Here is a 13,756-nt window from a genome sequence, read left to right as displayed (position 1 = left end):
CAGACATGTGGGATTCGGCTTTTGTGGTTTATACACATCGCAACATTTCACAACTTGCGCGCGCGTGTATGAGCAAATCTAGTTCCTCAGGGCCTCCGCAGTCTGCATTATCGTACTGTCACTGAGCAGTAAGAACGAAGGCTCTTGGAACGGGTTTAGAGTTCAACTGTTAGATACTATTTGGACGACGGTGACAGTAGCTTCAAAAAGCCATTCATTATTGTTTTGTTTCATCAATCATCAAACAAGTTGCGTTTTTCTGAGAGAAGTTTTATTTGTCACGAAAGGAAATTTTTAATAATATTTAATTATGGTAGGAAAAAAACCAGCGGAATAAAAATCGTTAAAGATTAAAAATATGATTAAGAAGGGCGAACGTGGGAACTTTAGGACGCAAATCAGAAACGAAGCATCTATTACCGGAATTTAAATGAACGATGCACATAGTTGAGGTCAAGATGTTCCCCAAAACCACGAAATGTCAAACTAGTAACGCCGGAGTCTGCGCGAAATTCATTTCAAGCTCCTGGCACATTCAAGCTGTTTTCACGTGGGCATTTTTTTAATCTTTGCTGCTTTGGGAATTTGATAATGATAAAATTTACAAGTTTACCGACTTCGAAAGCGAGCCTCGAGGGTGAAATTTGCTGGTCTGCAAGATCCGACGTCAATGTGGATAAAAAAAAGGTATTAGGTTCTTCGGGATTGGAGCCCTAATAAATTATTTCTTGCCGATTTATTCCTTTGAGGTTAGAAAACCATTCCCCAGAAACGCCTCTGCAAGCGTCAAGAGAGAGACCGAAATTTTACCTGGATGTTTTCAACCGGATATATTTATCTTCTTGTGTATTTTATTACCTCTAATTATGCCATTAATATGCATTCCTCGGCTGATATCATATCTGTACGTGAAAAAACATGAAATCGAGAACTTGTTTTTTCTGCGTCTAACCAATGATCAGCCGCCAATCTCGTGAGATGAACCCTAAATGACCTTTGAATGTTCGTGCCGAAGAGGTTTGCATTCAAATCCCTTTGATAAAGAAAATAATAACTTCTAATAGGTAGAATCTGTCAGTTGAATTCGGAGAGCCTTGCCGTTTGATTGCCGTTTGAGAATTTACAGAGTCGAGGTAAGTTAAATAATTTTTGTCTTTTCAGAACAAATCGTCTTTATACCAGCAAAATTAGAGACAAAACATGTAAATTATAGCCCCGCTTTATCTCGCCTCATTGCGTCTATGCAGACATAAAATATTCGTCAAATGTCGTCCGGAATTTCAATGCATAATATTTGTGGACGAATTTTTTTAAAGGAACGTTAAATTGAGCTGGTTTGAGCACTTGTTGGGGTGGAGCTAGAAGAGCTAGGTTTTGGTCATTAATCACTCTCGATAATAAGAGAGCCATGTGTACTTGAAAGTAGCGAACAAATCACCTGAATACTAAGACAAGCCTCTATTTGGCGAGGAAAAAGTGAGTTGAGGTGTGAGTTCACGACAACGGCATTGGGACAAAATTAATAAACCGGGGTAATCGCCTATAAACTTGCTTTTTTGAATCATTATCGATAACAGCATGTCGGGCTCACGAAATCCCTAACCCATGTTGTTTGTACTTATTTGGCTTTTCCTGATCCATTTTGAACGTGGTTATCGAAGTGGCCAGGTCCTTTACTCGCTGTATTATATCTTCCTTTTTAAAATATTTATTTCATCTTGAAAAAAGACCAGTCGCTTTCTGGGTAGTCCTATATCATTGGTTGTACCCTATTACACGTATTGAAATATCACAATGCAATGCCATTACGATCATGCCGGGGTTACTTTAATACATCTAATTTCAATACCACCGAAAGCATTTTTATTTCTTCAGATTGTTTTTTAAAACCACCCTTTTCTGCTTATTATCACGTAATAAAATATTTTTGGTCAACATTTTCCTAATCCAATGATAGGCGTCTGTTATTTTTTTTTTTATTACTGATCGGTCAATACGTGAAGTAAAGACTGGCTTCAAAGTCCATAAAAACACTTTTTCATCAATTGAACGGGTGACACGTGCTAAAATCTGGATGAATGGACCATGAACTACAGACCAGTGTGATGTACATACTCGAAAGTATCAGTTGCGGTTAATTAGACAGCACGGCTCACATAAGGCGTAGACACGCTATTTAGATATTTCTGTCACGTATAACGCAAACTGTGTGTTCTTGAAGGGGCGGGGTCACATTATCGGTGGTGTCCATTACACGCACTGGGAGGCGCGGTGGCCTAATAGTTAGCGCGCTCGACTGCGAGTCGAACGGCCCGCGTTCGAGGCCTGGCCGGGGCGCTGCGTTGTGTTCTTGGGCAAGACACTTTACTCTCACAGTGCCTCTCTCCACCCAGGTCTATAAATGGGTACCGGCGAATTTACTGCTAGGGGGTAACCCTGCGATGGACTAGCATCCCATCCAGGGGGGAGTAGCAATACTCCTAGTCGCTTAATACTACGGAAACCGGGATAAGCTCCGGCTGTATGGGCCTCATGGCTCGGAGACAGACTTTTTACCATTACACGCACAAGCAACAAGCAACCCAAGCCCAAATAGGAGAAGGCAGACGTGACTCTTGCATGCAAGAGGCTCTTTTGCGGAGGGGATTGGGGATAAGCGTGTCTCCCGTCTAAATTTTAAATCTTGCGATGCCACAATTCCAAAAGGTGATCAAAGGTACGTATATGTCGCTGTTAGAATATTTCGTCCGACCGTGAGCATCGCATGCGCAAGAGCACAGAGCAGGAGTTTCTCAGACATTTCGATTAAGCAATTAAAACTGTTTTATTCCTTCTACAAACTAAAACAGACGGGAGTAACTGGAATTGAGCACCTCATTTAGCTAGTCAGAATTCTCGACCGATTTAAAAACGACGTGAGTACTTACATAAGTACACAGAGCAGGAGTTTCATGCAGGTATCTTATAAAAGTAAATAACACGGTTTTAATTTCCCTACCGGTAAGGTTAAAAATGACGGGACTAGAGCAGGAGTTTCTCAGGTCTTTTTATAAAGCAGTCAAAATTTTAAAGTCAATTCTCGACCGATGAAAATTTATCCGCTTATGAAAAAATCTCAACTGATAAAAAATTCTCGAACAATATTTTTTTTTGACCGATAAGAAGTTTACTTTAGTGCAATCTCAAAAGGCAACAAGTTTTCGATTACAGGCTTGCTGCAAATGAATTATCCAATTTCAGTTCTCAAAAGGTGGACTTGTATCTCGCAAGTTGAAATACCATCGGACGAGATCAAGTCTCCTTCAGCATCTCATCCCTTAATATGCTGAAATTATTCCAAAAAACGCGTTATTTTTAACCGTTAATCGATTTTCTTGGCTCTACGGTCCTAAATTTCTCTAACTTTGCTAGAATGCACATTTTGACACTGCATTAAGTTTATGATGACATTTCCATGTAAAAATGTACATCTTTTTACTTTGGCGCATGCGCATAAACATGAACCGTTCCGATTTTTTTTCCTTGCTCCTTTCCTTTTCGTTTTTCTCTGCTTTCTTATTCTCTCTATCTTTTACTCTGTGCACGCCTTCTACTGGCCGGAAAAGTTTTGATTTTAATCAATAGAAAAACCTGGAAAGGAGACCATGATCAAATACGGGTATATTGGCCTGTTTTAGCACCAATTTTACACTAAAAACTGATCACGTTTTTTTCGATTAGCTCTGTCGGAATGCAGTCAATGTTCAAGATAGACAGTCCTGTGGAAAGATCTATCCAAACTCTATAAGTTGCACGTCACAAACATCTGCTGACGTGTAAATTGGTGACGTCATAAGTGGTTGAATGGCCATTCCTCAAAATCACTGAATAATCCGGACTTAGCGTATTAAGGGTTATACTGCGACGCTTCTCGTCACTCGCTCTATTCCCTCTCTGTCTTAGAGAAATCTGAAATACGCTCCTCCTCCCCCCAAAAAAATCAATTCCCATGGTGCAGCTATGTAGAGATCTGTATCTTGTGTCTGATTAGTTGTTGCTCGCCTTTGAATTTTCACGCGCGCGTGACAACATTTTAGAGACACCAAGTTAAAATCGCGATAGAAATACGTCATCGATTTTAAATTCCTGACGTCTTCTTGACCCTTCATAGAGGGACCTGAAAGGGTAAAATCGGAACTGAAATTTGGGCAAATCTTCGTTGGGTAAATAAGATTTGGGTAACTGGGACTGGTAATCACAAGCAGAAAACAGTAGGATTTGGAAAATTGGGAAAACAATAGGCCGGGAAATGGGATTTTATACCCTCCCCCCTCCCCCTCCTTTCAGGTCCCTCGTCATAGCCTGAAACCGCGATAGTCATCACCCGTCCTCAGCCCAGGAATAAGGCTATAAGCGCTATTAAAGGGCGGAAGACTGACGTTTCAGACTAGATCCTTTGATAACGCGTATTCCTATCTTTTAGTTCTTATAAGCAATCATGCCAAACCAGTTCCAGAAAGAGTGCCTTGACAACCACAACGAGCTCCGTGCTCAACACGGCGCCCCGGCGTTAAAGTGGTCTGCAAAACTTGCCTCAGATTGCGAGAAGTGGGCAAAGGAGTTGCTACGCAATAACAAGTTGGAACACAGCTCTGGTGACTACGGAGAGAATCTAGCTTTCGCCTCTGGTAAGATATCCGTACATGTTAGGGAGCAGGGTAATTGGGTCGGGTTCTGCCTCTTTGTACGGGCCTCATCGTTGGTTCACAAAACAACAGCAAAAAGGTCATGATTGTTCGCTTGGTCCTAACGAGCATTAGAGGTACACGATTAAGGGGGTAAATAAAATAGAGGTACAAGGACAGGGGACTGTAAGAGCTCTATAACAAACGTGCAAGAATAAAGGAGGATTAGAAGTTTGTGGAAGAGGTAGTAACTTAAAGCGACAGCTCGATAGGTATTCTACTTGTCCCTCTCCACTTGCCAGCAAAATAGTTTTCTTAGGAGCTATTTTTTTGGAGACAGGCGTTTCGGTTATTGCTCTAACTGACGATAAAATGATGATTGTGGCAGTATGATTTCTAACACTTTCTTTTTTATCATTCTCAGATTGTACTAGTCTCCTTAGCAGCCGTTTTACGCATCATCCCCTCCCTCCCTTCCTCCCTTCCTCCCTCCCTCCCTCCTTACCTATCTGCCTACCTACCTCCCATCTTACCTCCGTTGCTACCTCCCCCCTTTCCCTCCCTCCCTTCTTCCCTCGCAGTCCCTTTCCAAGAAGAGTCAAGAAGATTAGAAAGAGTCTGTGAATTATTTGCTTTCTCTCAAATTTAGGTTATGAATTGACCGGGGCCGGAGCTACGAAAATGTGGTACGATGAGATTAAAGACTACAACTTCAAAAACCCTGGGAGCTTTGGGGGCACGGGGCATTTCACTCAAGTAGTGTGGGCCGGTTCGCTAGAAATGGGTGTTGCTAAGGCCGGCGAAGGATCCGGAACTCAATATGTGGTCGCCAGATACAGCCCCGCGGGGAATGTAATGGGACATTTTCCGGAGAATGTGCACCCCAAGGGTACAAAGGTCCCGAAGGGGGAAAAGAGTGGTGAGTACCGGTTTTAACTAGCTGTTTTTTTTTCGACAGATATATGTCGTGAGTAGAGAAATAAAACGTTAGCTGGCATCAATCAATCAATCCATCAATCGATCGATCGATCGATCTTGGTTGTTTCCTTGTTTCAGTGGTATACCAGGAAACTAACAAAAAACTAGGTATCTGGAAGCTGAGTGCATGATCACTTTTGAAACAACATTTCACATTTACAATCAAGCAATTAATTTTTACACGTAGTGCTTAGAGCAGTATGTTGGGAAATCAATTGCCAGTGCCTTATTTTGTAAAACCAAAACCAAAGCAATTACTCTGCCGCTTTCAATTTATTTAAGAGAAGTCCCAAAGCCATTTATTTTCTTTACACCAATAACAATACGACACAGGCCCAATCCAGTGAACCAATCAAAACTCGAAGCAAATACATGTACGTGGCACGAAGCGCGGGAAAAACCGTGCGCGAGCGATTTTGTTTGTCACAATTGGTTTTGGTTTTACTTCTGATTGGCTGAGAAAGTAGCGCGAGATTTTTAAGCCAATCACTAAGCGTAGTAATGACAAAACCAATTTCAAAGCAAACGCAAGCTAAACTTTTGACACTCAAGAGAAAACCAGCTCTATGTGGTAGTATGTTAGATTTTGGGAAATACAATTATGCATAATCCGCTTATTTTGTAGCAGCAAGAAAAGCATTTTACTTGCTCCTTGGCTCGTGACGACTTGCATTTTCCCAGTTAATTTATCCTTAACCTGACGGCAACATCACTGCAAATTCTTGGTTGATCATCATGCATTACCTCGAATGGTTGAGAGGATCAAACAGTTGGCCACACAGTAATGTTACATGAAATGATTACTTTCCCCTTTTAACATGTTTAATATTATTTTATTTGTTTCAACAGGTGGTGGGAAGCGCTGTATTATTCTATAATTAAAACCAAAATATTAACTTCCAAATAGAAGAATACACTCGTAAAGCAATCTAACATTGTCGCACATCAATCTTAACTTTAAATTGAAGCAATTAAAAAAATACACTATCTGTTTGACGCGTTAATTGCTGTCTGTCGTGATATCTCAGGCAACCTATATCCTTTGCCAAAATACTGGCGCCTATCGGGCTTAGATAAACGGACGAAGTTGGTGTTATTTGACCTGTTTTAAACGCATGTAAACAATTCTGGACGATGTGATTAAAAGAAACTGAACTGCTGAGTGGTGCTGTTTGATGACTCAATTTGTTTAAAATATTAGGGGCGGGAACCTATTCTCTGTATTCAACTTTTAAAACTTCCATTTTCTCCACTAAACAGCATCACCTCCGGGGGGGGGGGGGGTACCCAAAAAAGTTTTATAGGGGAGGTTCCGCCCCGAGCTCAAACCCCTTACCCTTTTATATGCCATTCTGACAGAAATTGGACCCCTTTTGTATACCTTTTACTGAAAAAAGGTACCCCTTTTATATACCTGAAAGAAAGTTTTGAAATATCGTAGGTTCGAGAGATCTAGATAACACTGACAACACAGTATGCCTTTATATGAATGCGAAGTCAGCGACATTTTATTATTGAAATAAGGTAACCATGATATTCTCATGTCCACTCATGAAGATTTTTATGTCAAAAATGAAAAGGTTGTTTTTGGCAAATCCCCACCATTTTTTAAAACCAAACTTTAAGAAGACCACGAAACAATCAAACAGTCTAATGTTTACATAAATGAAAAGCCATGAACAGCGACAATTTTCTGCTACTATAAAGGTTCTCCTGTCAGGAGCTATAATTCCCAGAGCAGTGCATCTCGTTGGATTTTCTTTGTCTGAGTTCTACCTTGCTAGCTCTATGCTTTAAGTACAAATATGTTTTATTAATCTGCTTATCATTAATATTGTCTCTTTCTAGATTTTTTTCAGTTTAAAGAATAGTTTAAAGATGAGAAAGGGATGTGGAAATAATATACTACTAACATTTTAATTTTCGATCGTTTTTCGCATGTCTCTTAGTTACGTGTATTACAGAAGCAATGACTACCTTCTGTTGTTGAATGCAAGTACAGCCCTGCAAAAAGACTGTGCTCGATAAATTACAAAACTTTATGAAACAGTGTTTATTTACAAGTGAATTGTCTGTAGTTGACGCAGGTACTCGAAGTTCTTATGACTTTCACTCTCCACAGTAGCGAAGCCAACATCCGGTAGGAGGGCCCAGCTCGTAGGCATAAAACGAACCACAATTTCTCACGTTGATGTCAGTTTTGAAGTAACAGCAATTATTTGACCAATGGAAACAAACTCGCCTTTGCACGATGCCTTCATACATTTCTGGATGCGTTCCATTAAACAACCAGCCTGGCGCATGCGTGTTACAATGATAAGGGGGAATGCATGTCGTCAGCATCTGGGTCCCAGAGTCGCCGCCGAATCGGTACCAGGACTTCTCGGTAATATCATTACGGTCGCATTTGATTTGGGGCGCCGCAAACGAGTGATGTCTGTCAGCGTCTGTTAGCCACTTGTACCCAGTGCAGCCTTCTGCTAAATCTGCAAGATTAGGAGTGGGAAATAGTTTTAACTATTGTTATGTTTTAAAAAACGTCCGAGGAATAACTAATTACTTATGGTTAGTCTCTGAACTTTGCCTTGTTTGTTAGCATGCTTGCAAACTTTATGATGATTTCAATTAGCACCTCAGGGGTGGCTGTGAATGTACAGTAATGGAACCAGGGGTGCTCAAATGGATTCAGGCAGGACCCAAGTGACGATAGCTCTTTTATTGTCTAACACAGGGGAAATCCTCGATGTGGGAGCAGGAATGGCGCAGTGGTGACAGTGCTCGCGTCTTATGTGGGTGTCGGTTCATATGTGGGTTGAGTTTGTTGTTGGTTCTACGTCCTTGCTCCGAGGAGTTTTTCTTTGGGTTCTCCGATTTTCCTCCCTCCACAAAAACCAACACTTCCAAATTCCAATTTGATCAGGAATACACGGCTTCATAAGCTTATAGCTTTAATCCTCACCGTGTCTAAATAAAGGTAATTTATTTATTTTATTTTATGGTGGGGTAAGGATGAAGGGGGGGGAAGGTGCTGAAACATTTTCGGAGGTGACGCCGCACAGTCTGTCACCGATCAACTGGGGCATGGAATTAATGTGCGCATAGAAATAACAATAAAATAAATCACTATATTTAAGTGTCAATGTATTTAGCACTGTTGTGCTAATTGTGGACACTGTAAACATATAAAACGAAATTGCAAATCGAACACAAACTTGTCAAAAACTCCAACTGGCAGAAAGCTAACGCATTCACCAGTACTTGCCTGCTGGAATGCAGCTTGTTTTTCCATCTCCAACGAAGCCCTGCCTACAGACACATTTGTATGAGCCCACCATATTCTGGCACAACGCGTCACTATGGCAATCGTACAACAGATCACTTTGGCACTCATCTATATCTGAAAAGCAAAAAAGGGTGTCAAAGCCAAGAAGTAGAGAATAAATTAAATTATAAATAAATTATATGTTAATTATATATAGAAAGTGATGGGCCTAAATGAGTCTGTTTCCTATCACTGAGGATTATGCTTCCTTGTTTCGACGAATTTTTACTATTGTTACACGAAGAGTTAAATTCTTTTTAAGATTTTAAGTTCTTTTTCTGTTGACAGTAACTTAGTGAAAGATAATAACACATCATGTAGTACCATTCTTCGACCAAAGTCCCATAAGCGAAGGACTATGAATTTATAAGCCGATGAAGATAAGACAGGATGGCATAACGCCCAACAGTGAGTTCCCCCTTAAATAATAATTTAAAATAATGTCAAAGATAAAGAAAAGGTTTACCATCTTGTGCACTTACCATCTACTGCGCTCATGTCACAGTGAACCAAACGCACTTCTCCTGGCGTAATGTCAGAATACAACCAGTACATACCGCTGACAGTCTCTGCTCCTTCACTGTGTTTTATCTCTCCGCAGGACACCGCGGGCAACTCAGGAATAGAACCAAGGGGGACTGGGGAGACATAATGATACAGAAAAATTTAACAACTTCCTATTCGTAGGCGTTTAAGCCGGGTTTACCAAGCATTTTTTTTTTATGTGACAAATATATTTGTTTGTGTAGATGTCACAACAATTATTTGTCAGCAGTTCACAGTTCAGTGCGCCAGTAATGACTTTGGACAGCAGAGATACGCACAGACAAGGGGTGCACGGTTCCCAGTGGGAGATTGGGGACCACCACCATTTGCCACATCTTATATAACGAGTCGTCTTCACGAGCAATTTTCGCATGTGAAAACTTTTATTTGCACAAAAAAGCTGCCACGCCAGCTACTCTGCAAATATATTTGTCACATAAAAATTGGCCAATTGTTCTCGTCTGCATGAGCAAATAAAAAAAATCACATAAAAATTGTCACATACAAAATTGCTTGTATAAACTGGCCTTCAGTCAAACGTTAGTTTTGCTGCATAGGTTTCATAAGACTGAATTGCCTCTACCTCTTTTAGCCCATCGCCTCATATAAAGACGGTCTATGTCTGCGACAAAATCCTCCGGCCTAGCCTCTTTTGTGCGGTCATTCAACTCGCAAATCCCATGAAACATGGCGTAGTTTATACTTTGGCATTTCTTGTCAGTATTACACTCCTGCACACACTCCAAAGAGTCTTCAGTCTGTAGAGTTTTAAAGATGTGACCGCGAAGCATCATGCCATAAACTGACGATTCACTCCCACAATTCTTAGCGGTGATGACGAACAGCTGACAAATCATGAAGAAAACCCGGATGCTGGGCAATTGATATCTGCCCATTTGTGCAGATAACCTTGGATTAGACCTTCAAGAAAAGCGGATAAGAATATCATTAGATCCTTTCTTTATTTTGAGCAATGCTATAATGAGTTACTTGTCTCACTTACTGCACCAGAAGATAGGGTAGTTATAAGAAGCCGCAGCTGGGCTAGCCTGCGCTGCAGCCGGACGTGTCACAAAATCCTCTATTCTGGCGGTTTAGACTATCTTTTTACGCTAGGCGTAATAAGATTATTTACGGATATATAATGTACCGTAAAATTCCGAAAACAAAATCAATAGTCTCCCCACCCCGGGAAATAAGTCCCTCAAATCTCAGACGCGAAAATTTCGCTGATAAATATTATTAGCGCTCACAGAAATAGAAGACGTTTCCGACTGAAAATATCCCTGTGGTAGGAGCTTGTTTTTGTATCTTACGACGGTTAAACTATATTTAGAATAGTTTAAAAACCATTGCTCAGAGACTGTAATGTTCATTTAACGCCTGCAGGGCTTATTTTGGGTTTTAATCTAGATATAATTATGTTTAAAGACTTTATGCCGCGTAATATTCTTGTATAAACCTAAAAATTTCCAGACGCAGTTTCACATCCAAATACCAGCCTAAACATTTCTTAACATTTCTTAACATTTCGTGTAAACGTCCAGTATAAAGCCCTTCCCTGACCGTGGATAAGTCCATCTGAAACGGACGCCGTGAGCAAATGTGTGCCCAGGGCTTATTTTCGGAGCTTTACGGTAAGCTTTAAAAACCTTCGCCAAATCATGCTTTCGCATTCGGCTACGGTCTTTGTTTCATTTTCCTCCTTGTTTCATTATCCAAAACAAATCGATCATAAAATGAAATGGCAGCGATTAATATTAAAAATGAATGACTTCGTTAACTGTCATGCACTCGACATGCATAATCCCCTTTTTAATACATTATTGCTCTTGACTGAAAAATTTGCACACGGATACGCCAACCGTCCACACTGAAACGGCGTTTTGGGTCACCGAAAACGGTACTTTTCTAAAAATGCTCTCCAAAGTGGGTATCGTTTTCAGATTTACCCGGGTTAATTTGGACGGAAAACATTTAACGCGGCGTTTTCAAATTTCTCCGTTTTCAATTTTACCCGGATCAGTGTGGAGGGGTCCTATATTCAGCCTTCTAAGTGTGAATTATGCATGAGTCCAATTCTTTTAGAGGGTTACAAGTCTGTAAAATAACCAGGTTAACATAAAAATGGAAAAATATGTCGTCAACTACAGTAGCATGAAATCCCTGGGAAAATCGGTGGAACGTACTGAGAATTCCGCTACCATAAAAAGGCAATAACTTATGTCGATATTTCTGTTTAAATGAAGAAAAGTTAAATTCTTGGCCACTGTCGATGACTCGCTCAAAGCTTCACAAATAGCTTGATCTCATAAAATGTATATAGGTCTATCTATGTATTTACGCATGGGTTACGTTTTGAGTTGGGCTTTTCGCCAGGGAAAATTTCAACGAGTTTTGGCAATTGTTCAAATTTGAAGAAAATGCTTCTAATTTTATTTTTTAGTCGCGGTAAAACGTCTTGAGATATCATTATCAAAAACCTCATTTTTCCAAAAAAAATATTCTGAAACCCGACGATAGATTTAATGATTAGATTTGCATGCTTAGCGTGCATATATTATTATTATTATTATTATTATTATTATTATATATCGAGTTATGGATGCACGTGAGAAGTTTGGAGAGCACAAAAGAAGCGTAAAGGGTGATTCTCTTAATTGTGATCGCCCCGATCGTTTCTATCGCCTCTGTCACTTCAAAAGTTTTCTTGCGATCGAGGCGATTATATGAGAACATTACACAGACGATCGCTCACGTTTTCGGCAATTGAGGCGATCACGATCGCTTGGATCGCCCGTTTCCATCCTTCTAGCTTTTATTTAGATCTTTTTATGTGTCAAATAATTAAATTAATTTTAAGGGCTCTTCCAAAATGCACGAAAAAACTTCTGCTCTGTGTACTTAGTTTAGAGTCACGTCGTTTTTTAATTGCTCGAAAACTACTGCTCGTTTTTAATTGGTCCAGATATTAAAAAAAATGAACCGCCTTTTTAAAATACAGGGGCACCAAGCAGACCGTTTCGTTGTAAATTCGGGTAATAGTATTTCTGTCCCTAAAATTTTCTGAAGTTTGAAAGTTCTAGCTAGCGTATTCGAAAAGATACACTTTTCGTAGTATTTAAAAATAAGGCTTTTTAAAAATTGCACAAAAAGGACACTAATATAACGTAAAAACGATGTTCCGCCACCTATAGTAAAATTTTCTCGTTGGGTGCCCCTAAAAATACCAGAGAAACTCCTGCTCTGTGTACTTAGGTTACTCACGCATTTTTTAATTGGTTGAAAAAATTAAAATATCTGAGAAACTTCTGCTCTGTTACTCGCGTCCGTCTTTAGGCAAAATGACGAAATTACGACAGCGGCATGCGGACCATTCTTAGTTGCGACATGGCAAGCTTTGAAATTGAGACGAGAGACATGTATACCTACCCCAACAGGGCCTCATGATTGTTTTTCGTAGGTCTTCGCTCATACCAGGCGATCGGGACGATCATATGAGAACTCCCGATCGCTTCCGATCGCTTCAATTGCCTACGAACGATCGATCGATCGATGCCATAGAAACGAGAGGGGCGATTATATGAGAACCAGACTTAAGAGTTGCTCGAGGCGTAGCCGAGAGCAACCCTAGCTTTTTGGGAAGTTTGGATATCGCTCAAAAAGCTAGAGTTGCTCTCGGCTTCGCCATGAGCAACTCTTACGCTTCTTTCGTGCTCTCCAAACTTCCCGCGTGCATCCATAACTCGATATACGCACGCTTAGCATGAACCAATTCTTATTAAATAACACACAATTTCCTTGAAACACGAACATTCTTCTTTTGGATGCCAAAAATCAATGAAATCGGTGATTTTTTCTGCCAAAAAGCGAAAATTGTAACCCGCGGTATATAAAAAAAAAAAAGCAATAGGCTCGGGCCACCTTAAGAAAGTAAGAGAGTTATGAAGACCTATATTTCCACATTGAATGCCATGCTTACATCTCAGGTTATTCACAAGCATTTTGTTAAGTTTCCGTTCTGACTCTTCGCGTGTCCATACTCGTTTATTCTAGATCTCCCTGGTGAGGAGGAACGGCAACCTGTTTTTACCAACTGATTCTCAAGAATACAGCGCAAGTAAAGCTAGAACTTCTATTTAACTGGAACACCGCTTTAATGACCCGAAGAATATTTGGTTCCTTTTTTCCCTTTGTGTACCATTATTTTGAGATGAATTTCGCTAACTTTTAGAGGATTTTGCGC

At 40.2% G+C, this 13,756-nt stretch overlaps 2 protein-coding genes across 2 annotated transcripts; one reads left to right on the top strand and one right to left on the bottom strand.

Moving 5' to 3' along the window:
* Positions 1-998: 998 nt before the first annotated feature.
* LOC144660366 (Golgi-associated plant pathogenesis-related protein 1-like) lies at positions 999-6,804 on the top strand. Its single transcript, XM_078520970.1, has 4 exons — positions 999-1,133; positions 4,463-4,667; positions 5,314-5,583; positions 6,492-6,804. Exons 2-4 carry the CDS (start codon positions 4,478-4,480, stop codon positions 6,518-6,520), a joined length of 489 nt encoding a protein of 162 aa, XP_078377096.1. The 5' UTR covers positions 999-1,133; positions 4,463-4,477; the 3' UTR covers positions 6,521-6,804.
* A 947-nt stretch (positions 6,805-7,751) lies between these two features.
* LOC144659338 (uromodulin-like) lies at positions 7,752-12,985 on the bottom strand. The gene is made up of 5 exons (XM_078519752.1): positions 12,943-12,985; positions 10,094-10,431; positions 9,447-9,602; positions 8,905-9,039; positions 7,752-8,128 (listed from the first exon to the last, which is right to left on the bottom strand). Exons 2-5 carry the CDS (start codon positions 10,404-10,406, stop codon positions 7,752-7,754), a joined length of 981 nt encoding a protein of 326 aa, XP_078375878.1. The 5' UTR covers positions 10,407-10,431; positions 12,943-12,985.
* Positions 12,986-13,756: the final 771 nt, after the last annotated feature.

Source organism: Oculina patagonica, chromosome 7 (genome assembly GCF_052425735.1).
Source record: "Oculina patagonica isolate OP01 chromosome 7, crgOcupat, whole genome shotgun sequence".
In the NCBI taxonomy this organism is placed as follows: domain Eukaryota; kingdom Metazoa; phylum Cnidaria; class Anthozoa; order Scleractinia; family Oculinidae; genus Oculina; species Oculina patagonica.
This window is presented reverse-complemented; position numbering and strand designations above follow the sequence as displayed.

Excerpts from the sequence above, each read along its gene's own strand:
- LOC144660366 (XM_078520970.1), top strand. The coding sequence starts at position 4,478 with ATGCCAAACCAGTTCCAGAAAGAGTGCCTTGACAACCACAACGAGCTC. Across the intron at positions 4,668-5,313 it reads GAATCTAGCTTTCGCCTCTG|GTTATGAATTGACCGGGGCC; the intron begins GTAAGATATCCG and ends TCTCAAATTTAG. Across the intron at positions 5,584-6,491 it reads CCCGAAGGGGGAAAAGAGTG|GTGGTGGGAAGCGCTGTATT; the intron begins GTGAGTACCGGT and ends TTGTTTCAACAG.
- LOC144659338 (XM_078519752.1), bottom strand. The coding sequence starts at position 10,406 with ATGGGCAGATATCAATTGCCCAGCATCCGGGTTTTCTTCATGATTTGT. Across the intron at positions 9,603-10,093 it reads GAGGCGATGGGCTAAAAGAG|TCCCCCTTGGTTCTATTCCT; the intron begins GTAGAGGCAATT and ends ATGTCTCCCCAG. Across the intron at positions 8,129-8,904 it reads AACAAGCTGCATTCCAGCAG|ATTTAGCAGAAGGCTGCACT; the intron begins GCAAGTACTGGT and ends CTAATCTTGCAG.